This window comes from Doryrhamphus excisus, linkage group LG18, assembly GCF_037039965.1.
Source record: "Doryrhamphus excisus strain RoL-2023G ecotype Guam linkage group LG18, RoL_Dexc_Guam_v1.1, whole genome shotgun sequence".
NCBI classification, from domain to species: Eukaryota; Metazoa; Chordata; class Actinopteri; order Syngnathiformes; family Syngnathidae; genus Doryrhamphus; species Doryrhamphus excisus.
The window spans coordinates 10773010-10800784 of NC_136374.1; the positions used below are offsets into that span (position 1 = coordinate 10773010).

A 27775-nucleotide genomic window follows, 5' to 3' on the forward strand; every position below is an offset into this window, starting at 1 on the left:
TGTGTACCCCGCCTCTTTCATGAAGACAGCTGGGATAGGCTCCAGCACCCCCGCGACCCTCGTGAGGAAAAAGCGGTAGAAAATGAATGAATGAATGTGAGTGTGAATGGTTGTTTGTCTATATGTGCCCTGTGATTGGCTGGCGACCAGTCCAGGGTGTACCCTACCTCTCGCCCGAAGACAGCTGGGATAGGCTCCAGCATACCCGCAACCCTTGTGAGAACATTTCAAAAATTCCATTCTCATGCTGCCTCTCCTTTCAACAAACTTGGTGAAATTGAATTTTGGACCAAACTGCCAACTTCAGCTACTGCAGTATTTGACATACATTTGTACCATCCATATACTCATACAGTATACAGTATCACCCGAAGACAGCTGGGATAGGCTCCAGCACCCCTGCAACCCTCGTGAGGATAAGCATCAGAATGAATTTCAGACATTTTCAGTCATTAGCTGCCTCCCTACCTTTTTTTGTCGTCCCTTTAGGTCGCAGCCTCGTACTTTTTAAAACAATTGTTCATATTGAAATGATGTAGAATGAACTATCGTGAGTTATTCATTGTAATAAAAAAACATATACTGGGTTCCCAATGAAGGAAAAAGAAATGAAAAACCTGCCGAATACCAGGTTAGTTCTTAAAGGCAATCTTTCCTTTAGAAATTGATGGCTGGTTCAAAATGAGATCAGTACAACTTCACTGGCGCTTGCTGCGTCATCACAATATGAATGTGTGCTGGCGAAATGCTTGGTTACCTTCCATGGTCCTTTCCGCCATCATCATTGCGTGACTCTCGATGTCAACGGGCAACTTACAACACAGCATTGTTGTAGCACCGTGAAGGCCAAAAAGTTCAGGCTTGCAATTTGTTCATCAGGCACAGGTCATCGATGTGAGAGGGGTCACTGCTGACATTTCAGTGCTTTGTTATTGGTCGTTGTAGGCGGAACCTTGCATGCTGGCTCTGAGCCTGACGACATACTTACTTTAATGAGTGTTGTAGGACATTGTTCACCTCCATGTTGAGTGCAAATTGTTCTGCTAATATTAAGTACAGTATTATATCCTGAGCTGGAAACCTCATATTACAAATATACAACATAAGGTGGCCAGAAATATTTCAATATTCAACAAAGCAAAATTAGTTCTCAATTAGAAATCACTCCACACTCTTTATTGCTCTCTGGTTCTACCATATTTTACTTATTGTGTGGAAATATGGGATAATAACTATAGAAGCAATCTTCACTCGCTAAATGTACTGCAAAAAAGGTCAGTAAGGATAATTCATAATGCCGCCTACAGAGAACATACTAACTCCTTATTTCTAAAATCACAAATACTTAAACATGCTAATATAGTTAGTCTTCAAACAGCTAAAATAATGCATAAGTCTAAAAATAACCGATTACCTAAAAATGTCATTCAATACTTCTCTACAAGAGAGGAGAAATATGATCTCAGGGAAGAACTACATTTGAAACACTTATATGCTAGGACTACGTTAAAAAGCCATAGGTATATTATTTTAAAAAAAACTTAAACTGTATTATGGAAAGCAGGAAGTGAACAAATGTAACAGTTAATGATTAACTGATTACTGAACTGATTATGTGATGAATTCAATTGTAATCTGATGCATGTTCAAATGAAATAAAACCATTACCATTACCATATCCTCCATTCTGGCAAGGACTTCATAAACAATCGGAGAATATTGTTCCAGGGATGGCTGCACGGTGGACGAGTGGTTAGCAGACCTCACGGCTAGGAGACCCGAGTTCAATCCCACCCTCTGCCATCTCTGTGTGGAGTTTGCATGTTCTCCCCATGCATGCGTGGGTTTTCTCCGGGTACTCCGGTTTCCTCCCACATTCCAAAAACATGCTAGGTTAATTGGCGACTCCAAATTGTCCATAGGTATGAATGTGAGTGTGAATGGTTGTTTGTCTATATGTGCCCTGTGATTGGCTGGCCACCAGTCCAGGGTGTACCCTGCCTCTCGCCCCAAGACAGCTGGGATAGGCTCCAGCAACTCCTGCGACCCTCGTGAGGGTAAGCGGTAGAAAATGAATGAATGAATGTTCCAGGGGTTAAGTAGAGTGTATTATTTTACAATGAATTGCCAATGTATACATCAGTATCAGAATGTGGCACATATGTTAGTATTTTATTTTCCATCCTATCATTCTTGACATGATTATATTATATATAATTTTCTTTGCCTATTATTATACCTCATTTGTTAAAGTCACTATCTTCATTGTGCGTCTTTAATTTCCAGACCAATTACAACAGAGTGAAGCATGACAGAGTACAAATTTGGGCCAGCAGGACTGTGACGTTTTTGGCTTTGTCCAATTTCCTGCCCAGTAGGACATACCAAATTACAATCTACGGTTCTTCTTTTTCTCGTGTTTTTCTATTGGTCTGTTTGAGGTTGTTTTTCCTACTTGTGTTTCCTCCTGTTCAGTTGTTTCGGCTTCAACCTACACTATGTGTAAATTGCCTTTTGTTGTGAATCGGCGCTGCACAAATACGTTTTACTTGACGTGATTGCTCCTGATACTGCAGTCTGCAATTTGTCAGCTTGTGTTGCTTATTCTGGGAATTCTTGCCGTAGTGACAAAATGGTGGGCTTTGTTCATGACTGAAAGGAGGTGTGATGAATGCCTGGAACTGCAAAGAGAGATACAAAAACAGTATTAGTTCAACGTGTCTGATTGGATCTTTGAATCAATGTGTCTGATGCGGCATAATAGCAAAGCAGGAGTAAACACTTTGACTGTATGAGCAGTCACATCCGATAGAAAATCACTTTATGTATCCCAAAGGTCTTTCCTGCAAACAGATTTAGATTGGCTGGTAATTTGGCAGAAATCTTATGTGAATTGTCACAGTTCCAAACATATTTTTCATCATCCTACAAACCTGGAATATATTCAAACACTTGGTTATTTTGAAAGAAATACACTAGTACAACGGCAAAAACTTTAATTAGAGTTCAGGGTAAAACTCCTTTTAATGTAAAAAAATATATATATATCATTTTGAACTGAAAACTAAATGGAAAAGTTTGTTTTATATGAAGTTGTCTGATATCTTGATATTGGAAAGGTGTACAGTAGAGTCATGTGACTTGTATTTGAGTCAGACTTTAGTGACTTTTTTGATGTCAGTGAAGTCAGCTGGGATAGGCTCCAGCATACCCCTACTATCCTAATGATTATAAACGGCATAGAAAACCGATGGATGGACTCGAACTGTCTTGTGTCACGCACAATGAGTGTTGTGTCACAAAGTTCTGACATTGTGTTAGCATATCTTACACCTGCGGCACGACGGACGAGTGGTTAGCGCGCAGATCTCACGTCTAGGAGACCAGGGTTCAATTCCACCCTCGGCTATCTCTGTGTGGAGTTTGCATGTTCTCCGGTTTTCTCCCACATTCCAAAAACATGCTAGGTTAATTGGTGACTCCAAATTGTCCATAGGTATGAATGTGAGTGTGAATGGTTGTTTGTCTATATGTGCCCTGTGATTGGCTGGCGACCAGTCCAGTGAATGAATGAATGGATATCTTATTCCTATTCTGCCTGTTATCTATTCTTTTAACTCTATTCTTTTAACTTGCCTTCCAAGATGACGTAATGTCTGTTTTGCTTACATAGTTTGTAAAATAAATTACCCACAAAAAATGCAACGTGTACTCCAGTGCGACTTATACTCCGGAGCGACTTATAGTCCAGAAAATACAGTAATTTAATTTTGAGTATACGCTAAGAGCCAATTAAAAGGCCAACCATTGGACACCCCTGACTGAGGTCATGAAACGTTCATGCTAAAATTCTCCTTTTTAACAGGGATATTGACATTTTGTATTCCTTAAAAAAAAAATAAAACGAGGGGTCACACGTCTCCCTTCTTGAAGGAAAGGCTCGGAAGGAAATCACAGAATGTGTGCACTTTGAAGTAGCAGCCTCAAAGAACCTTTTTTCTTTTTATACACCTTTGATATGAGCAGCATAAGTCAGTCAGTCATGAACAGATTGACGAAAGCAATTGTCCTCATTCCCCATCATTGACATTCTCACTGCGTCGCTTGTTGCAAAGGCTCAGACATAAGGAATTATACTCCTGCAGAGTGTCTAAGCCATTATGTGATTAAAGTATCTCATCATTTTACGATCCGCCGCTTTCAGCCTCGGTACTCGCCTCAACGCCACCATCAACACGTCGCCTCTTTCGCCTGTTTTTTTTTTTTTTTACAGTGCTATTATTTTGTCTAATAGCACTATTAGACAATACTCTCACAGTTGTATTTATCCACCTAACTGTCTATTATGTCTTGTTTTGCCCCAATTAGGTGTCCAATTGGATAAGCCGTATAGAAAATGGATGGATTGTAGTGATTTTAGGGTTGTGTATGTTTATTAATAACTACAAAAAAAAGTCTGACCGAGACTAACTTTGGATGGATCACATTTTTTTATTCGGACTCCGAGTTTCTGTGTCCATTTCACTGACCGGAGGACACCAACACCAAAAAACACCAACAAAGAAGAAGTCGGTAAGCACTATAGCAAAGAAAGACATTTCATCCAGAAAAAACTCTTGATAGCTCCCTCATTTAAACCATGCAAACTTTTATGATCATATCTTTTAAATTCATCGGACATCGTTACGAACTGGAAATGAAATGAGGAATCGGAATCAGGACCGGAATAGATCGAATTCAAATGATGCCCAAACCTGTACAGGTGGTTTGTACTGTCAATAATAATAATTATTATAACACTGAAAATAACAAATGCACTACATACTACATACAGAAATATGTACCTACTTCAGATAAAGGCCTCATACTTTCTGCAGTTGAGTAACGAAAAGAAATGTAATGAAAGCTAATGGAAATGTAAACTGAACTGAATTCATTTGCACCCTCTTTTAAGTCAAGTCTATTGCTCATTTTTACAGGCATTTTCTCTCCGAAGAACCATTCACTCAAAGAAGATCATAAAAAAAGTATCATTTGGTTTCCTACTGAGCAAAGAAAAATACCCTAAGTATGTCTGATTTCATCTTCCACCCAGGGGAAAACTCCTCAAAAGTTCCTGAAAAAGAAAAAGGGTCTAAATCTGCATTATAAACCAAACATCTGCCACTCGACAGAGTGGGGTCTATATACTGTAATCCAAAGCATGACTTCCTTTACTTCTCCGCATCGGTCCCTGCTTAAGGAGGAGTATTCTGAGTCAATATTTCATCTCCATTTCACACCTGCCGCACCAATCTCATAATGTGGAGATGACACCGCGGCTGCACACAGAACGAGGAGGGGAGCGGTACATCTAACAGTCTTGGCGGGAGCTGACAATAATCTAGGACCTAATCTGAGACAGTTATCAGCATCTGTCGCCAGGCACAGACTTTTAGTTCATCATCTACTGCTCCATAGCTGTCACCCGATGATGCATTCAATAGTGTGGGAGGATGCCGTGTTTCAATATTCGGAGTCGGGGAATGTCTGCAGGCTACTCACCTGACTGCCTGCCTGTGGGGCTGAGTGGGAAATTAATTTGTTTTGCTAACAGCGATGTTGTTTGTAAAAAAAAAAAAGAAGGCAGTGTGGTTGGACTTTGGTGTACGTTATTTGCATATCTCCAGAGGGCGAGTGTGTCTTCAAGCAGTCAACTTTTTCTGATCAAATCAAAGCAGCTGGATGCAGAATACACACCATTGCATTGTTATGCATGTATTCATTGCCTGGATCATGCATAGTGTATTTGGGATGCCTTGCCATGCAGATCAGACCAGTGGACTCGAAACTTTCAATAAGATCTCAGTGACTGTTTATGAGCCCTGCATGAAGAGTCACGGTGTTTAATGCCAACTTTCAGCAAAGTGAAAGTAGAACCAATGGGGTGTCTTATATGGGGAGCATTATGGGATAATACATTAGAAGTAGTCTTGAAGTTGGATCAGCATGGAATCTAATTATTTTATTTTAACCACGATTCTTCAAATTCTAAATAATTTGTGTTTTCCATGAATCATTCTTATGTTATTTTGTTCTCTACTTAGTAACACTATCCAATATGATATTTGCTATTATATTTTTGAGATTTTTGCTCTACTGTATTCGCTATTTGTACCTTATTTTATTTTATTGTTTTATTTTACTATACTATTTTACATAGTACCATTCCCTTATATTCTTGAACCCTGCATGCCCATGTGTTTTCCGTAAGCTGCGGGATCTGTGAATTTCTCTTGGAGATGAATAAAGTGTCTATCTATCCATCCATCCATCCATCCATAATAAAAAATGTCCAACTGAAATATATAATTTATGAGATATCTAAATAATGACGTCAAAAAGACATGAAAGACATGACTAAAGAGATGACTAGGATGACTTGCGATAATAAATAATATTATTATTATTATTATAATCATTATTATATTATTAATTAGCCTATTATTATTATTATCATTCTTCTTCTTCTGATTATTACTGCTACTACTAGTTGTAGTAGTAGTAATAGCCTAGTATTAGCCTGCTTATTGGCTTGCTTATTATCCTGCTTTTGCCCTATTGTATAAAATTTGTCAGAATTTTTTTTGTAAAAAAAAAAAAAATCTATAAAAAATACCAAATTATTTAGGGGGGCTTAAGAACATTTTAGAGGGTCTTCAGCCCCCCTAAAAAAGGCCTAATGACACCACTGGCCGCCGTTATTGTTTTCCAGTAACTGGTAATCACAGCCACAATATTATCATAGTCTCCCTTCAGTGTCACGCAGAGTCTGGCAGGTTTTTAACTTTATTCTGACCTTAACGCGTCAACAGCAGCACTCAGTTCCATCTCCAACTTGGACTACGTCTCTGTGTCCTCTCCATATGCACACGACTCTACCTCATTCATCACCGTACACAGGACCGTACACTCATGTGCATTTTATTAATGAAGTTATTGGGATATTTCTGGCTTTATATTATACACCACAGAATGACAGGTAACAAATCAGTGTGTGTGACTTATTGAGCTATGGCCCAGTCAACCAAACTGAACTGTAGCGCCTTGTGGAAACAATATATTACTATTTTAACATGTAAATCATAATTCTAACAACCCTATACTGCAATATACATAAAATAAGCCTTCCAAGTCTTCTTGACTTCAAATCGTGTGAACGTTGCCCTCTACTGGCAACTCTTAAGCATTGCACGGATTGTCTGCAGCTTCCAGTTGACTACAGTCAAACAACTCAAATGATGGTGATGATCATGTGACTACCATTAGAACACTACTGTATATTGTCTGTTATCATTGTACCTAACTTGTTTTACTTTGTGCGTATGTTGCAGGACTGCATTTGCAGATTGATTTTGATGCAGAAACACTTCATCAAAACAACAGCATGTATTTTTTAATATTGGCACTTCGGCACAAAAGTGAAAATTTCAAAATGTGATACAGTTTGAGATTGGGCAGGGGTACCTAATGTCGTGGCCATTGAATGTTAGTTACAGTATAAAAGTACCCAAACCCTGCCATTTAAATTCCGCGGTTTGGCGTAAAAACGTAAGTACTTAAATGTTACATTTTAGACCGTGTTCTGAAACGTCTGAAAGTGTATTTCTTTCTCTGGGAGATTTCCTCCAGCAGCTCAAGAATGCTAAACAAAGAAATCCAACCAAATCCAAAGGGGGGTGGACATAAACGTTTCCGCCCATTTTCGTAGAGCTTATCTGTCACTGGTCACTGCTTTAATTTTCGGCTTTCCTATTGGACAGTTTAGCTGCCTGTTAAACAAAACTCCGGCCGCTCCACTCTTCCGCTGCGTCGGAATCAAGAGGACTCAAATCAGGAGAAACAAATCTTCCAACAAGCAAAAAGTTCATGTTGGACTTTTTAAAAGAGCTTTGAGGGACACATGAAGGTAAGACGACCCCAATTATGTTTTTGTGTTGTTGGAGAGGATCAATGTTTAATGTTTAATCGTGTGTGTGCGAGTTTCCTTTGAAAAAGACTCGGAGAAAAATGATGCGAATTCGTGTTAAGTTAGAGTGCGAGACACAGGCCAAGCACTTTGTATAAGATAAGTAAATCAGACAATTACATATCCAATTTTCAACAGTTAAACAATTCTACTACTCCTACGTTTAAAACTCAAAAGTTTGACTCTTGCTTTGTACATAACCCGTTGATTCCATTAAAGTTGTATGAATTCCCAGCAGAATCCTACCCTGTGAACGTTCCATTTCTTCCTATATGTTCTCTATTTGAACGATGGCAAGGGAAGAAAGAAGCTAGTAGCCTTGAGAGAGACCACAATTAGATTGTCCACTAAATCCAATTTAACATGGAGACTTGATGAATGTGCTGAAGGCACAAATAGATGAAATAAACACACTTAGTCTCCTCAGCTGACCCTCACCAGCATGCTGCAAACTCAATTGGTTTTACATTTTAGGCCTGACTTGTAAACATCAGTATCATGGTTCTTAAACTTCATGTTTTGGCATTGTGTTTTTCCATTCAGCCTTTATTTGCATATACAGTGATAAATTCCATAGGTATGTACTGTATATATGGTTACCATGTGCCTGTATGCACTCCTGACAGCAAGATTCTTTAACTTCCATCACTTCAGTGGAAGCAGCTTATTTTGACGGCCCTGACGCATGCATTTTTTTGTATGGTATATAGTGCTGATAAAAGGCTGATTTGTGCACATTCGTTTTGACCACATTACAATATTTTATACTCTTATCTAACAGAACTGCTGCAATTGGAACTCAAATCTTTCATCTAGTGGGTATCAATCTAAAAAAAATGGGTGTAGGAGTCAGATACTCCCATGCTTTTATTTTTCAGCTTATTTTGTACTGAACAGGCTTACTTTGTGCATGTTTTATTGCTGTGTACCTAGGCAGTAGGTAAGCTTTGGTATGCTGCAATAATGATGAATACTACAACACATGTTGACATGTACACAATAATTAAAGTAGCCCCTTTTTTAATGTTAAGTCGTAATGTTTGAATAATGTAAAAAAAAAAAATTGAGACAAAAAGTTTGAATTTTACAACAGTTAAGATGCATTTTCAGGGAAAAAAAATAGAGTAATCATGAAAGAAATAAGTCACATTTCTTCAAGAAAACAAGTCAAAATCTGACAAAAATAAAGTCGTATTTTTAGGGGAAAAAGTCAAGATCTTATGAGAATAAAGCCATATTTTTTTGCAAATGTAACTTTAGGAATTTTCAAATATTTTTTAAAGTCTGAATCTTACAGATTAAAGTAATTTTTTTCAGGAAAAAAGGAATAATCTTTCTTTTCACGAAAAAAGACTTATAATAAAGGCTTTTTTTTGCAAAAGTTGTAACTTTAGCAGGGTGAAGCAGGAGTCACTCAAGTTTCGCTATATTAGACTTGCTTCGACAAGACAGAAGAAGATGTGAGATATTTGAGATATTTTACTTATGATGTGCAACATTTAATTGTACTGTATTGACAAAGATCTCAACTTAGTGCGGTTGTTGTCATTTTGTCATAGTATGAGAAAAGAGGCATCATTTCAGAATAGAGTTATAAAAAACAAAAGAGACTTTACGCACATGTTATTTGAGCCTTTAGTGAGCTCTCCAGCTACCTGTTGGGGACCCCTGCGGCCTGCACCATCTTTGCATGTTGAGTGTGTTTTTGTGTGTTGCTGACCTGGCTTCAAACGAACCCCCCGATTAAAGGATTACGGGTCACAGGGTGCTCACAGCAAAAATTAGGCAGTATTGTCATTGTGCCTGCCTGATGATGGCAAACATCACCCCTCGCCTGGTGGGACATCCTCCCTCCCCCCTGGTGATCCTGGATGCTTGTGAAATTAGCAAGTGGGCCGGTAAAAGCCAACGTGAGAGGCCATGTGTACGCTGCTGTAGTTTAATTAGCATTTAGCCCTGCGGTCCAGCCACAGGCTATGAGTGATGGCAAGGGCAGAGCTGCAACACAGTGAGCCTTTTTTGTAAAGGACCAACCGTAAAGTAAGAGAGACGCCCCATACATGATGTGTCACTCATCATTTCAAGCAATTATATGCAGTCATTTGACTCTAAAATAACAGTGATTTAATCGTCTTGATGGAACACTGACTTGTAATAATAACAACAGCATCTTTGTCATCATATTGACACTTTAGTGGTCTAAAATATTGGTGGACCAGCCAGGACATCTTTTGTGTTGTCTTAGTGAGTCATGGCTTGTATAAACTTGGCTGTGCCTTAAAATGATCGGGCAATTTTAACACAAGATGACTTTATTTAAGACATATGTGAGAATTTTTTTGCCACTTTTACTCTGTACTCGCCTAGTACTGCAAGAACAACGTGTCTTGAACGCATCATTCAGAATGAAATGTGCTGACAAACAACAATGGAGAGGAACCAGGGTATCCTGTATTTCTTAGTCCAATTTTAGACCAAGAGGAGACTGCATAGGTGCTGCATTTAAGGATATGTTCAAAAGATGCCTGGGAAATACTTCAGCTTTTTCATATGAACAGAAGAGAAGCCGGTAGCTGCTGTCTCTCATTATGCAACCACCCCACCCCTCCCTCTTTCTCCTGAAGACTTCATGATGTGGAAAGTTCGGGAGAGGCCGCACAGCGAATCCTAGCCTGTCAAATATCTGTCAAATCCAATGTTTTTTAAACCTTTTAAACCGCATTGCACCTTTTTTGAGTGCTGCAGGCCGCACCTGTGTAAGCATTGTTGGTGTGACAGTCAGCGGTCAGTGAAACCATCCCGCGAGGATGGTTGTCATCCAAGAAGACGCTTTTAAAAGCTCAATCATGTTGATGGCTTTCAGGCTTTTTTTTTTTTTTCAAAGGGGAGCCTGCATATGTTCACTGGCGTGGAGTGCGGTGGGATGTTTGGACGCCGCAGGGCTGCAGAAGCAACACAGCTGTGAGATTACAGTGCAGCGACACTACAAAGAGACCACACTGCGTTTTCACACACAAGCACAGAAAACTTACAGTAACTAGGATGAACGAGGCAGAGACACCGAAATTATGGGATTTATCTGTAATTCCTCATATATTGGTTGAAGGTGTTTATTTACTCAACTGCAGCAACACATTCTTACAATATATTACAAAACACAATGAAATTTGTGTGTCACAACCAACTCATCAAGTCCTGGCTCCACCGTATTAGTACTAAAACACAGTTAGTGAATAGTATCAGACCTGTACACATGTACGCATTACTACGGTTAACCTTAGTAATGCAACAGTAAAACAACAGATGGAATGATACAGCACTCTACAAGAAGCAATGTCTGTAAAATTAAATAATTTAAAAAAAATCCAAAAATTGTTAACTATAATGAAGAAAATGGTAATATTAATGATGATTATAATGATGGTAATACATTTATATCAGTGTCCCAATCCCTGCAGTGCACACTAGTGCACACTAGTGAAAACCTGTAATGGGAACGCTAGAAATTATTACTAGTTGTATGTGTTTTTGTACCTCGGATACTGGTTTATCGGCTTTTTAAACTGCCCCCTCATTTTGGTGTCTCAATAATATTCAGATTTAAATCAGGCAAAGCGAAGTGAAGCTCATTCAATATCAAACTGGAATAAAAGAAATATAGGACTTGCCTGTTTAGTGAAACTTGACCATGTAAAAATAAAACGTTTTGAACCGGAATTACATTTAATGAATTAATTATGATAATTATTTAAACCTTTAAAAAAAGGTTAATGATTTTTAAGTATGCATGAGTCGTGGGTACATGGCTTCAGGCAAATGTCTGAAGGGATATGCAAATGTGAAAAGTTTTGGGAACAAGTGATGTAGAAGAAGAGTACAACATTTCGAAGATAACTGACATCTCTTTAACTGACATTTTCTTTATCATTCACATCCCAACAGTCCAAGCTGAACATGGAGAGCTTGACCAAGCCAGAGTTGCTTATGCTGTTCAGCATCCTGGAGGGAGAGCTGGAGGCAAGAGACATGGTCATTGATACACTAAAGGTACTTGACGTGATGCCAACTAATGGAATGTTTTGTTTATTCGGCTTTTGCATAGGTTCATGTCAGCTGATGGTAGCAGTTTGTCTAACTTTTGCCACGAACATTTACTATCAATGAAATTGACTATGATTTTGACAAATTGGGGATTTTTGTCAATTTTGAAATTGACAAATTTACTATGAATGTAGCGCCTGGCGTAATAACATGAATGTTGATCTTCTGTCTGTCTCTGACTGCTTTTGTGTGCATGTGTGTGTATGTGTATTCCATCCATCCATCCATCTATCCATCCATTTTCTGTACCGGTTTTCTCTCCCTCCAGGATGATTCATTCATTCATTTTCTACCACTTTTCCTCACGACGGTTGCAGGGGGTGCTGGAGCCTATCCCAGCTGTCTTTGGGCGAGAGGCGGGGTACACCCTGGACTGGTCGCCAGCCAATCACAGGGCACATACAGTGAAGAAAATAAGTATTTGAACACCCTGCTATTTTGCTATTTCTCCCACTTAGAAATCATGGAGGGGTCTGAAATTTTCATCGTAGGTGCATGTCCACTGTGAGAGAGATAAACTAAAAAGAAAAATCCAGAAATCACAATGCATGATTTTTTAACAATTTATTTGTGTGATACAGCTGCAAATAAGTATTTGAACACCTGTGTATCATCTAGAATTCTGACCCTGAAAGACCTGTTAGTCTGCCCATTAGAAGTCCACCTGCACTCCATGTATCATCCTGAATCAGATGCACCTGTTTGAGGTCGTTAGCTGCATAAAGACACCTGTCCACCCCATACAATCAGTAAGACTTTAACTTGTAACATGGCGAAGACCAAAGAGCTGTCCAAAGACACCAGAGACAAAATTGTACACCTCCACAAGGCTGGAAAGGGCTACGGAGCAATTACCAAGCAGCTTGGTGAAAAAAGGTCCACTGTTGGAGCTATCATTAGAAAATGGAAGAAGCTAAACATGACGGTCAATCTCAATCGGAGTGGAGCCCCATGCAAGATATCACCTCGTGGGGTCTCAATGATTCTAAGAAAGGTGAGGAATCAGCCCAGAACTACACGACAGGACTTGGTCAATGACCTGAAAAGAGCTGGGACCACCGTTTCCAAGGTTACTGTAGGTAATACACTAAGACGTCATGATGTGAAATCATGCATGGCACGAAAGGTTCCCCTGCTTAAACCAGCACATGTCAAGGCCCGTCTTAAGTTTGCATATGACCATTTGGATGATACAGAGGAGTCATGGGAGAAAGTTTTATGGTCAGATGAGACCAAAATAGAACTTTTTGGTCATAATTCCAATAAGCGTGTTTGGAGGAAGAAGAATGAAGAGTACAATCCGAAGAACACCATCCCTACTGTGAAGCATGGGGGTGGTAGCATCATGCTTTGGGGGTGTTTTTCTGCACATGGGACAGGACGAGTGCACTGCATTAAAGAGAGGATGACTGGGGCCGTGTATTGTGAGATTTTGGGGAACAACCTCCTTCCCTCTGTCAGAGCATTGAAGATGGGTCGTGGCTGGGTCTTCCAACACGACAACGACCCGAAGCACACAGCCAGGAAAACCAAGGAGTGGCTCCGTAAGAAGCATATCAAGGTTCTAGCATGGCCCAGCCAGTCTCCAGACCTGAACCCAATCGAAAATCTTTGGAGGGAGCTCAAACTCCGTGTTTCTCAGCGACAGCCCAGAAACCTGACTGATCTAGAGAAGATCTGTGTGGAGGAGTGGGCCAAGATCCCTCCTGCAGTGTGTGCAAACCTGGTGAAAAACTACAGGAAACGTTTGACCTCTGTAATAGCAAACAAAGGCTACTGTACCAAATATTAACATTCATTTTCTCAGGTGTTCAAATACTTATTTGCAGCTGTATCACACAAATAAATTGTTAAAAAATCATGCATTGTGATTTCTGGATTTTTCTTTTTAGTTTATCTCTCTCACAGTGGACATGCACCTACGATGAAAATTTCAGACCCCTCCATGATTTCTAAGTGGGAGAAATAGCAAAATAGCAGGGTGTTCAAATACTTATTTTCTTCACTGTATAGACAAACAACCATTCACACTCACATTCATACCTATGGACAATTTAGAGTCACCAATTAACCTAGCATGTTTTTGGAATGTGGGAGGAAACCGGAGTACCCGAAGAAAACCCACGCATGCACGGGGAGAACATGCGTACATGCATACATGATGGCCGAGGGTGGAATTGAACCCTGGTCTCCTAGTTGTGAGGTCTGCGCGCTAACCACTCGACTCTCCAGGATGATATATTTTTAAAATTAATATAGTCTGTATAAACCACTATTGGTAACATGGGCTAGTTGGTTCTCATATTTTTTTGTAATTTGTAGCAAGTTTGCAGGGTCACAGAGTGGTTATTGCGCAGGCCACTCAGCTAGGAGAGTTTGATTCCACCCTCGGGCATCTCTGTGTGGAGTTTGTATGTTCTGTGGTTTTCTCCCACATTCCAAAAACATGCTAGGTTGATTGGCGACTCCAAATTGTCCATAGGTATGAATGTGAGTGTGAATGGTTGTTTGTCTATATGTGCCCTGTGATTGGCTGGCGACCAGTCCAGGGTGTTTAGACTGCTGGGATAGGCTCCATCACACCCGCGACCCTTGTGAGGATAAGCAGTTGAAAATGAATGGATGAATGAATTACTTCATATAATGTGATACGGGCTGTACGGTGGACGAGCGGTTAGCGCGTGGGCCACACAGCTAGGAGACTCAGGTTTGATTTCCCCATCAGGCATCTCCGTGTGGAGTTTGCATGTTCTGTGGATAAGTGGTAGAAAATGCATGAATGAATGAATAAATTGCAGCAGGTTGTATACAGTCCCTTTAACAAACATGTTAAAAATGAAAATGGTAACTCAAAATTTTTAAGTCTTTTGAGGTGCTCCTTCTTCCATTCCTTCAATTTCTTCCAGTTTAAACACGTTTCACCACTTCCGTCCTGTTTCTGTAATTAAGCCGAAAGGCTCAAGCCAAGACAATTAAGCTAAGTAGCCGTCTAAACTGCTGCCACTTCCTGTTTTTCCCTATGTATTGCAATGAGAAGCTATCTCCCTGTTGCAGCTCGTCCAATCAAATTGTGCATCCTTTGGGATGTTTGTCTCATAACCACATTATAAATCACCCCGCTTATGAGCTTAAATGCAGCCCAGTGAACTTGAACAAAGCCTCTGTTGTGTTGACGCAGAGCAACCCGCTCTTACTTTGGCGGGGATTAATGCTGCATTTCAATTAAAGGATTCTGGGGTTACTTCCCACAGTCCTTTGCTGTGCTGCCGGCTCACACGCTCATGCAAACTCTGCACGGGTATTGAAAAGGCTTTGTTACCTCATAAAAAAAAAGAGCTGGAACCAAAGTTGAGTGAAATAGCACCTCTGCGGAAACATTTATTATAATCTGCTACGCTCATTTTAGCAAGAGCGCGAGGCCTTCTGCAGAAGGTTCTGATGTGTTATGTCTAGACCTCTAGACCGCATTCCTGCTTCTCTCCTGGGATCTGGCCATCTAAGGCAAGAGGAGTTCCAGCGCGCCGGGTGTCCGATGACTCAACGTGCGTGGCGCGAGGAGTAGAGGAGTGAACAAATAAACATCAGGCTTCACTTGGATGGAGAAAACTGTTAACCCATTCAGGACTGGGCTGGCATCAATGCTGTACTGTTGTTGACTCTATGAAGGGTGGAATCTCTTCAATAAGTCAATGGAAAGTACTCTGTTGATCAAAAGTATTCTATGCTTAACTTGTAATACGGAGCGTGGTGCTGTTCTTGTACCTTGAAGGGATTACTGTCTAACTCTGTGTAAAAGCAAGTCACCTGTTTTATTTATTTATAGAGTTCTCAGTACATGGTTCTGTATGCTACAAGACCATTCTCAAGAATAATACTATAATTCAATACTTTAGAGTAGTCGGCGTGCAGCTTGTATAGCAGTATAGACTTACTATCCACTCAAAATGAGTAAACACAACCATTCATTCATTCATTTTCTACCGCTTTTTCCTCACAAGGGTCGCGGGGGGTGCTGGAGCCTATCCCAGCTGAGGTGGTGTACACCCTGGACTGGTCGCCAGCCAATCACAGGGCACATATAGACAAACAACCATTCACACTCACATTCATACCTATGGACAATTTGGAGTGGCCAATTAACCTAGCATGTTTTTGGAATGTGGGAGGAAACCGGAGTACCCGGAGAAAACCCACGCATGCACGGGGAGAACATGCAAACTCCACACAGAGATGGCCGAGCGTGGAATTGAACCCTAGTCTCCTAGCCGTGAGGTCTGCACGCTAACCACTTAGCCGTGCCGCCTAAACACAACCATTGCTGTCTAAATATCTGCCAACACAGGTGTGTACTTAGGGCTCTCATTTTGTGGCGCAGGGTGCCGTACCCCAAACAGTGATAATTTGGTCCAGCGCATGCAAAATGGTCGTGTCGGCGCACCCGGGGAGGTGCGCTCCCCTTAGTAACCATCCAATTACCAATGAGCCAACATGCAGTGTGGAATTTGTGGAATCAGAGAAATTGACCCATTAGACAACTAATAATTAACAACTAAAAACAACGATCAATATCAAAAGTTGGTTAAAATCTGGCTGTAGGATATATTTTTTACTGTTCATTTTTTCTTAAGGAGGAGTTTGAGGAGGAGATACCGTGAATATACCATTAAAGGTTCTCCTAATGGTTGAAAACCAACAAGATGCCTGGATTAGCCTGCTGCTGTGTTTAATGTAACTACCAGGAACAGATGACATGTCCTACATGGTGCATGATGCGCATTGTGGCCTCTGATGCACAGTCCAGTCCAGTCCAGTCCATTTAAAGGCAATGAGAGGGGTTCATTTTATTGGTTTAAATTTCCTCCCTCTTTGCCACTTGTGCTGGTGGGAGGGACGTGGTCATGGGTGCGCCGTGCTGCGCCGTGCTGCGCCTGACTGCGCTGCTCAGAAAAATTACAAATTGTGTTAGCCACACGTTATCTACGAAATTAAGAACCCTTCATTTTTGTCTCGCACTGCCTTAATTCTCTTGAGCATGGCATTCATCCGAACTACACAGGTTGTTACTGGAATCCTCTTCCATGCATCCTTCCTTACACTTGACGATGCTCCACTGGTGCTCAATTGGGTTCAGGTGTGGAGAAGACATAGTTGGCCACTCCATCAACTTCACCTTAAGCTTTGTTTTCCCTCAGCAGACCGCAGCTTCTTAGTACCGGCGGCACTCATGCAGCCCCAGACCATGACACTGCCGTCACCATTCTTGACTCTGGACAGCTATGTCGCTCTCGCATTTCTTTCATGTCCTTTCATGACTCACTCCTGCAGCTGCTCGCTTCTCAGCTTTCCTGTACTTTGAAAGGATATTATTGTTGTTTCCTTTGGTTCCTCCTGGCAATGTTTGTATTTGGCGTGTTTGGCTTACACATATGCAGTAGCCACAGTGAGGGAATATTGGACTCGTTTGGCAATTAAAAGAGTACTCAAAATATCTTTTATATATTTCTACTTTTATTTTGACAGCTGAATATCGACATGATATTTTTGTTCATGAATGAAACAGGGCAACAAGATGCCCATCCACGAAGCAAAAGCATGCATAATACAATTGGAATGTTTACTGTTTATTTGTGGCATGATGTCACGAATAAAGCCTGAAGGGTTATTACAGCGTTTCATCTTGTTTTCTGTAATCCTCAGCATCTCTGCAGTATGAGATACAAAGAACATGCCTTTGTTTTCCAAAACAACTGGCTTATCTGCAGCTCGTACTCTCCAAGCCACGAATGCACTGCAGACGTTTGTCTAACGGCTGAACCATGAGTTAGAATTAAATACACTGATGGAATGTAGTGCAGTCTAAGAATTATCCTTTTTTTTTTAAAAAAAAAGCTGATGAACACTGGAATGACTGTGTCCTTGTGCAACATAAGTACCCAGAATGGAAACTCTGATCTAAGCGCTTTGCTAAAGTGACACATAAGCACACTGACGGGAAGAAGGCCGGGATGCGTGGGCCACGTTTGCAGAAAGATTCCTCTTTTAAATGAGTCATCTACTTTATTTGCTTTATTTCACACCTTTTAAACTCTAAAACGAGTCTAATAAGAAGCATAAAGAACAAAATAATAGAAAAACTATCCTAAAGTACTAAAGTATAGTATATGGATGAGGAGACTCATGAATAGGGTTGGGCAGCGTTTGAATTCCAGTGATTCCGATTCCTCGTTTCGATTCCGGTTCGACGTTCTTCTTCTCACAAGGCTATTTTCAACCAGTATAGAAATATCACACCGTTGAACTGTTTTTCCATTGAAGTGTAACTTTGTTAGTGTAACCATGTTACTACTAACCTGCGTGCAGAATATCAAACAAGTATGGTAAATGGATTAACACTTCATTCACAGAGTGTGGTCAACTTCCTGGCTAAAGCTAATGTTAACATCAGGACGTTTGTCTATGAAAAAGTACACAGCTTTACGTTAGCTGGATATTTGAGTTGTCATGTGTAATTGCAGTATAAAGTATCATTTGTTGACCCTTATATTGTTAACACAGTTGACTAGCATACTGTGCTAAATTAAGCTAACCTATCTGCCCATATAAGGAAGCCTGCCAATCTGTGACATCACAGGTAGCCAATGTTAGAAAAAACTTTCTGAAACCAAGCGTTCAGAGCCATCACAAACTTCTTTCAGGGCTCACATTTAAATGCGCAAACTTAACAAATAATAACAACATAATAATAATAATATAATAATAATAACAAATAATTATCTGAAACTTGGTTTAACACAAGAATACAACATTCTAATTACATTTATAGGTCAGACAAGTGGAAAAAGCTTAATAGGTCCCCTTTAATAAAAATATAAGTAAATAAATACAGTGTAACATACAGTGAAGAAAATAAGTATTTGAACACCCTGCTATTTTGCTATTTCTCCCACTTAGAAATCATGGAGGGGTCTGAAATTTTCATCGTAGGTGCATGTCCACTGTGAGAGAGATAAACTAAAAAGAAAAATCCAGAAATCACAATGCATGATTTTTTAACAATTTATTTGTGTGATACAGCTGCAAATAAGTATTTGAACACCTGAGAAAATGAATGTTAATATTTGGTACAGTAGCCTTTGTTTGCTATTACAGAGGTCAAACGTTTCCTGTAGTTTTTCACCAGGTTTGCACACACTGCAGGAGGGATCTTGGCCCACTCCTCCACACAGATCTTCTCTAGATCAGTCAGGTTTCTGGGCTGTCGCTGAGAAACACGGAGTTTGAGCTCCCTCCAAAGATTTTCGATTGGGTTCAGGTCTGGAGACTGGCTGGGCCATGCTAGAACCTTGATATGCTTCTTACGGAGCCACTCCTTGGTTTTCCTGGCTGTGTGCTTCGGGTCGTTGTCGTGTTGGAAGACCCAGCCACGACCCATCTTCAATGCTCTGACAGAGGGAAGGAGGTTGTTCCCCAAAATCTCACAATACACGGCCCCAGTCATCCTCTCTTTAATGCAGTGCACTCGTCCTGTCCCATGTGCAGAAAAACACCCCCAAAGCATGATGCTACCACCCCCATGCTTCACAGTAGGGATGGTGTTCTTCGGATTGTACTCTTCATTCTTCTTCCTCCAAACACGCTTATTGGAATTATGACCAAAAAGTTCTATTTTGGTCTCATCTGACCATAAAACTTTCTCCCATGACTCCTCTGTATCATCCAAATGGTCATATGCAAACTTAAGACGGGCCTTGACATGTGCTGGTTTAAGCAGGGGAACCTTTCGTGCCATGCATGATTTCACATCATGACGTCTTAGTGTATTACCTACAGTAACCTTGGAAACGGTGGTCCCAGCTCTTTTCAGGTCATTGACCAAGTCCTGTCGTGTAGTTCTGGGCTGATTCCTCACCTTTCTTAGAATCATTGAGACCCCACGAGGTGATATCTTGCATGGGGCTCCACTCCGATTGAGATTGACCGTCATGTTTAGCTTCTTCCATTTTCTAATGATAGCTCCAACAGTGGACCTTTTTTCACCAAGCTGCTTGGTAATTGCTCCGTAGCCCTTTCCAGCCTTGTGGAGGTGTACAATTTTGTCTCTGGTGTCTTTGGACAGCTCTTTGGTCTTCGCCATGTTACAAGTTAAAGTCTTACTGATTGTATGGGGTGGACAGGTGTCTTTATGCAGCTAACGACCTCAAACAGGTGCATCTGATTCAGGATGATACATGGAGTGCAGGTGGACTTCTAATGGGCAGACTAACAGGTCTTTCAGGGTCAGAATTCTAGATGATACACAGGTGTTCAAATACTTATTTGCAGCTGTATCACACAAATAAATTGTTAAAAAATCATGCATTGTGATTCCTGGATTTTTCTTTTTAGTTTATCTCTCTCACAGTGGACATGCACCTACGATGAAAATTTCAGACCCCTCCATGATTTCTAAGTGGGAGAAATAGCAAAATAGCAGGGTGTTCAAATACTTATTTTCTTCACTGTATATATGGGTTTGATAGTAATAATAATTAAAAGATAAATAATGTAAACATAAATAAAAACGTACAATCAGTTTAATTAAATAAGTAATCATAAATTAAATTAAAAGAAATTAGAATAACAAAAATATAATGTAATTATAATATACCCCGTCTCTCGCCGAAGACAGCTGGGATAGGCTCCAGCACCCCCGCGACCCTCCTGAGGAAAAAGCGGTAGAAAATGAATGAATGAATCAATAAAAAACGTACAATCAGTTTAAATAAATTAGTAATCATAGATTAAATTAAAAGAAATTATAATAAAAAAAATATAATATAATTATAATATACCCCGCCTCTCGCCGAAGAAAGCTGGGATAGGCCCCAGCACGCCTGCGACCCTCGTGAGGATAAGCGGTAGAAAATGAATTAATGAATAATTATATTAAGTATTATAATAAGTAATAATGAGTAATAATAATTATAATGAGTAATAATAATTATAATAAGTAAAAATAATAATTATAATACAATTATATATATATTATATATATATATAATACTTAATATAGCATTATAATTATAATACTTAAGAATTAACATAGGATTATGTGATCATCTTTGTATCATACATAAAATATCCAATTTGGCATACACGGGATCCGTAGCCTCACAAATAAAATGGCTGAACGCTGGCGCCGCAGGGACGTCTTGTACTCTGCATGTACCAAATCATCTTGGTATCATGGTCATGATGAGCTCAAGAGAGGATAGCGTTCTCTCTAATCTTTTGATCCTCTTCAAGATGCTCTCTCGTCCTTCCTTTTCATGCGAGCGCCAAAGCGTCTCAGTGCTACTTCACCTTCGTTGTCCCGGGTTAAATAGATCTGGCCACAGGCCCGGTCCAGAGCAGCTGGCCTACTCCAAAGACACGTGGATTCGCCATCTGTTGCCTCCTTCAACCTCATCTTTTACCTGCTATGACTACAACGTCATCCTCATCTCTTTGTTGTCATCAGGCTCAGCGTAAAGACCTCTTCATCCAGGAACGCTATGGAAGGTACGACCTCAGCGACCCTTTTCTGGCCCTGCAGAGAGACGGAGAGACGGTGGGGTCCCAAGACAGCAAGGACTCGGGGTGCTCCCCTGCCACCTCTAACCCCCTGGTGGTGCTCAAACTGGTGGTGAGCCACTGCAGGAGGATGCAGGAGAAGATGCTGGCCCAGCTGGCTGCAGCCGAGAGCAGGCACAGAATGGTAGGCCATGCTTCTTTGACATTTGGGTCCTTTCTTAAAAGTGTAGGAAAGAACCCTATTTGGCGTTTAGGTTAGCATTTTACAACTGATGTTTGAGATTTGTATCCTTTTAGGCAACAACTCCAACAATTTTGAATGATGTGAAATCAGATAACAAATAATTGGTCAGCCGATCTTCGCTGAACGTTTGTAGATGTTAGCTTATGCAGTAACCCTCGTTTATGGCGGTTAATTGGTTCCGGGCCAAACCGTGATTGATAAAAATGTTTTTCTAGTTAGAGCATAGAAAACCTGTTTCCAACCTTCTAAATATGTGTATTATTAGAGCTCTCTAGACATGAAACACCAACATTGGGGTCACTTTTATACTAATATTACCCAATAAAATAGCTATAACAAGACATAATAGAAACACACGTTAGCATTGGGAGATTTACCATATTTTCTGGACTATAGCTCCCGGAGTATAAGTCGCATTTTTTGCAGGTAATTCATTTTGAGAAAAGTATGAGAATTAATTTGATTAAAAGTTTGGGCTTCCTTTATCCCCCTGCTTTTATTTCAATCCTGAATCTTTTTAATAATAATAATAATAAAAAGTTAAGTGCTCTGAGAACACAGCATTTCGTCTATGTGGGCCACAGACATTTTTTAGATTTCCAAGTGGGCCTTGAGTTGGTAAAGTTTAGGAACCCCTGGACTAGAGAACAGGTTGAAAAGGTGTGAGATACGCTAACACAATGGTTATTCAGCTACACAAAAAATAAACATGAACAGAAAAGGTGTCCAGCGTTTATGTAACATAAAGAGTTTTTTCATGTATAAGTTGCTCTGTAGTATAAGTCACAGGAACAGCCAACCTATGAAATAAAGTGCGACTTATAGTCGGGAAAATACGGTACTTCTTCTTTTTCTATTTGTGGTTTCTGTACAGTACTTCTTCTAATTGTAATTTAGCATATTTAGCCATTTCTATGTTTGACAATGCTTAATTTAGTTGAAAAATAAGTAAAATATTTTTAAATATGCATATTTCTGATTAACAATAGAAATATGTTCTGCTAGGTAAATAACCAATTACCTAAAAATGTCATCCAATACTTCTCTAGGAGGAGAAATATGGAGTAGGAAGAAGCAAAGCTTATTAAATCCTACCCCTCCATCTGGTACTTTTACAATCAGTAACTGTTACATTTGTTCACTTCCTGCTTTCCTAATATAGTTTACGTTTGGTTTTTTTTTGGTTTGTTTTTATTTTTTTTGTCACGTATCGAAGTACGAGGTGATATGACCATACAATGACATAATCGATACCATAGTAACTGTCAATATAGTGATATATGTATTCTCTTATACGTATATATACTCTTCATCCTTGTATTTAGCAAACATCAACTGCTTGTATTATTTCTTGAATTGGCTCATCGTTGTGCATTGTTTGAGGGTCTTACTCAATCCATTCCATAGTTTGATTCCACATACTGAAATGCTATGGCTTTTTAACGTAGTCCTAGCATAGAAGTGTTTCAAATGTAGTTCTTCCCTGAGATCATATTTCTCCTCTCTTGTAGAGAAGTATTGGATGATAACAGCACAGAAGGATGATAACAGCACAGGGGAGGACTGTTTTCAGTTCAGACAGTAACATGCTCTTTATTGATCTGAAGTCCCGTATACACAATACACAAACTATTTTGCAAGACTTTTTATCGAATATTCTCAAAGAACAACCTCAGTGAATTTGATGTTGAAGACTTGGGACCACATGAAACACTTCATGAATTCATCAAGTTGACTTCTGGCAGGCCTGAGGTCAAAGCTGCAGTGTTGCGTGAGTCCAAGGTCAAGGAAGAGGCAAGAAAGTAAAACATCTAAATGGAGTTCTTGTTTTTTTTTTCTTTCCTCGAGGTGATTGCGGATCTGGAGGAGGAAAAGAGGAAGCATGCCGAGGACACGGCCGAGGGAGATGATGTCACCTACATTCTGGAGAAGGAACGGGAGCGCTTACATCAACAGGTGAGATATTCCTCACAAGCGCTTGTCAAAGCACGTCGCCTGCTCCTCCTTAACCAGGCGGATCATCTCACGTCTTCTTCCCAGCTGGAGTTTGAACGCAGCCAGGTGCGGCGTCTGGAAAAGGAGCAGCGCCGCATGAGTGATCAGCTGGAAGAGGAGCGTGCTCAGCATAAACAGCTCTCCTGCGCTTTGGCTAAAGAATGCAAGTGGGCCAGCGCCAGAGCCCTGGAGGAGGGACACCGACTGACCGAACTCAGTCGCAAGCTTGAAAAGGTGCTGCCATCTTTCTCTCCATGGGAACTCCCAAATGTGACGTGTGGGTGTTGTGACCCAGGAGAAGGAGGCGTGTCAAGCCCTGAAGAAAGAGCTGGAGGAGGAGCGCAGGAGAGCTCTGAGAATGGAGGCCCGGGTGGAGGAGCAGCTGGCCGAGTTTGACACGGAGAGAGAGCAGCTCCGCTCCAGACTCAAGAAGGAGGAGGCTCACTGTCATCTGCTGCAACGACAGGTGGGACCATCTTGCACCTCCCAGCTGTCTTCGGACGAGAGGCGGGGTACACCCTGGACTGGTCGCCAGCCAATCGCAGGGCACATATAGACAAACAACCATTCACACTCACATTCATACCTATGGACAATTTGGAGTCGCCAATTAACCTAGCATGTTTTTGGAATGTGGGAGGAAACCGGAGTAATTAATTTAAAAATTAATTAATTTCAGACATGCATACATTAATGTATCTCACAAATACACTTACAATACAATACACTCACAATATCTATTTATATACTTGCATATATACACACACACACATATATATATATACACACACATATATATGTATATATATATATATATATACATACATACACATGTATATACATATATATATATATATATATATATATACACCCCATTACTACACATGTCCACACATATAATCACAGAATCTTACATAAGACAAAACAACAAAAGAAGAGTGGGAACATCGTACACCCCAACAAAACCTTGCCGTAGCCAACCCACCTGGCCCCAACCCCCCCCTACCCCCTGAGTGCACCCACCTAGTCCCCAGCACCCCAGCACCCCAGCAGTCCCCGCACAACCTGGCTGCCCTCCAATAAGAAGCCATTTTAGCTGGACCCGCAAGTATGTGTGATTTTAGTTTAAAATGCCAATTATATGTCAATATTTTCATTTTGAGACCTTGTTTCACTGTGTCAAAGCGGGAATCTTGTTTATTTTTAATATTTCACATAAATATGAACGCCCTCAAATACACAATGAGCAAAATAATCAAGGTCAAAAGTCACTTCTGTCTTATTTAACCCAGAGCCTTTATGTCATATCCTGTTTTGCTGTTTTGTCAGGTGGAGGAGCTGCAAAGCCAGCAGAGTGACGTTACCATGGCGACGCACCTTCTTCAAGACGGGGCCGGCGTATCATCACAGGTCAAAGGTGACCCCAGCACGGAGGAAAATGAAGAAGGCCAAACAGACGTTAATGGTCATCATTGTGTGATGGAGGGTTCAAACAGCCCCCCCTCACAGAAGATCCCAAATGGGAATCTCTCTCCTGGAGCTCCACAGAGTTCCTCTCCGTGTGCTTCTCCTGTGTTGGCTAAACGCCCCCCAGGTGGTCCCATCCCGACAGGCGTTCCGACCCCCTCGGCAGGAAAGCAGTCGCCCTACCAGGCAGGAATCAACCAGCGATTTCACGCCGCTCGTCACAAGTTCCAAAGCTCCCCTGACCTGGAGTCTGCGTCCGCCCACCTTGTCTCCCCAAAGGACGCCCCCCCAGCTAGCTCCACCTCCCCTCCACCAGAATCTGTCCAAGTCAAGCAGATGGCCCGTAGCACCGTCACACAAGCATTGTCCCGCTTCACCACCGTGCAGCAGACGCCAAAACTGGCAAACAATTCCCCCTTCGGTACAGACTACCGCTGCCTGGCGGCCCCCTTGTCGCCCATGGCGGGTCGAGCCACGGCGCCTCAAGGGGTGCGGTCGCCCACTATCCCCAGAGCGGACAGGGGGAACCCTCCACCCATCCCGCCTAAGAAACCCGGGTTGGCCCAAGCCCCCCCGTCTCCGGCTTCTCTTCCCAGGTCTTCCAGTCACTGTAACGACTCCGCCCTGTCTGGAAGCTGTGGTCTCACGTCCGGCCAGGATGGAGTCAAAGAACTGGACGTGGTGGTCTCCTCCAACTGACCCCTTAGTATTGGAAACACTGTGTATACTTCATACTGTATTTATTATTGCTGTATAGAAATATACATAAATATATAGGTAGTATTTGTCCTGTAGTTAAACCATAGGAATTCTTTCATTGTTGCTTTTATTAATATAAAACTGTATATTTTTGTAAAGATTCCTTACTTGATTATAGAAATATACTTTTATACCTAAATGTTGACTTTATATAATAATTATTATATGCAGTCCTAAACATGGTACAGTATTCATTCATTCATTCATTTTCTACCGCTTATCTTCATGGGGGTGCTGGAGCCTATCCCAGCTGTCTTAGGGCGAGAGGCATGGTACACCCTGGACTGGTCGCCAGCCAATCACAGGGCACATATAGACAAACAACCATTCACACTCACATTCATACCTATGGACAATTTGGAGTGGCCAATTAACCTAGCATGTTTTTGGAATGTGGGAGGAAACCGGAGTACCCGGAGAAAACCCACACATGCAAACAGAGATGCCCAAGCAGGGAATCGAACTCCTGGTACATTATGTTAGAGGTATTTTTGTAATGAATATTGTGCATATATTTGCATATTTGTGCTCTCATGTGATGACATTCCTACTGTGTATATGCTGGAAGTTGAATAAATGCAACTAAACAAAGACCTGTTTTTATTGTTGTTTTGGCATGTATGTATATATTGTATAAATATGTATAAATCATATTCCAAAACAGCTATGGTCAATAATCCTATAATCCAATTTATTTTGATTGTATTTTTTTTAATTTTAAATAGTTTTTCTTTAAGTACTTGATCCTGTGTGTTAGAATTAAAATGTAGACAATAATAATAATAATAATATACTAACTATTATTACAATTACTAAGTAAACTATCACTATTAACCATAAACAAAGATAAATGATGACGAGAAAGTTATTAACATTTCCATTGTCATTAACATCTGATATTGTTGCACTTCGGTTGTACCTCTCAAGAATGCCCACTAGAGGCCAGTATTGTATGTACTTGAAAAGCAACTCGATAAATGAGGGCAAGTTACTGTATGATTATTTAAAGAGTAAATAATTACCTTAAATTGTTATGATTAATAATGACGATTTCATTTATTAATATAATACCTGAGTAGCATTTTGTTACACTTGAAAAGAGAAATAGAACACAGTGAGGATGAAAAGAGCAAAGAAGAAGACAAAAACAGACTAAATTAAACTAAATTCAAATTAAAGGACAACTAATAATGTTTTTAAATTCAAAACATAATCTTTGGTGCCCTTCATTGAGTTGAATACAATATATTATAGTATACAATATACAATATATACAATAATATATCTGAATATCCAACACTCATTTAAGTTTTCCACTTTTTCAGTTTTTCACTTTTTGTATAATATCTGACAAAATTCAGTTTTGACCATGCAAAACACTATTATAAATCCTAATATTGAGGAGACTTTTTTGCTTATGGCGATACAATGAAGATGCATGATCTCACAGCTGCAGTGCTGCGTGAGTGCAAAGGTCAAGAAGTCCTGTCATGTAAGAAAGTTAAACATCTAAATTGATCAAGCTATTCAAAACGTTTTTCTTGTGCTTCCTTGATGTCTGGGTCCCTCTTCCCCCTTCATCCCAAAATTAGCTCAGGGCCATGAGACAGGCCCAGAATAGGTGCCCCCCCCCCCCCCATCAAAGAGCA

At 40.4% G+C, this 27775-nt stretch overlaps 1 protein-coding gene across 2 annotated transcripts; it reads left to right on the top strand.

Moving 5' to 3' along the window:
* The first annotated feature begins 7783 nt into the window (after window positions 1-7783).
* Window positions 7784-26735, top strand: LOC131106547 (CTTNBP2 N-terminal-like protein). Of its 2 annotated transcripts, XM_058055725.2 has the most exons (8): window positions 7824-7948; window positions 10893-10969; window positions 11951-12055; window positions 21609-21845; window positions 23754-23861; window positions 23946-24134; window positions 24196-24366; window positions 25230-26735. In XM_058055725.2, the coding sequence occupies exons 3-8, from the start codon at window positions 11963-11965 to the stop codon at window positions 26064-26066; spliced, it is 1635 nt and encodes a 544-aa protein (XP_057911708.2). In that variant the 5' UTR covers window positions 7824-7948; window positions 10893-10969; window positions 11951-11962; the 3' UTR covers window positions 26067-26735. The 2 variants fall into 2 exon arrangements, with proteins under 2 accessions (XP_057911707.2, XP_057911708.2); XM_058055724.2 differs by lacking the exon at window positions 10893-10969 and having other exon boundaries at window positions 7784-7948.
* Window positions 26736-27775: the final 1040 nt, after the last annotated feature.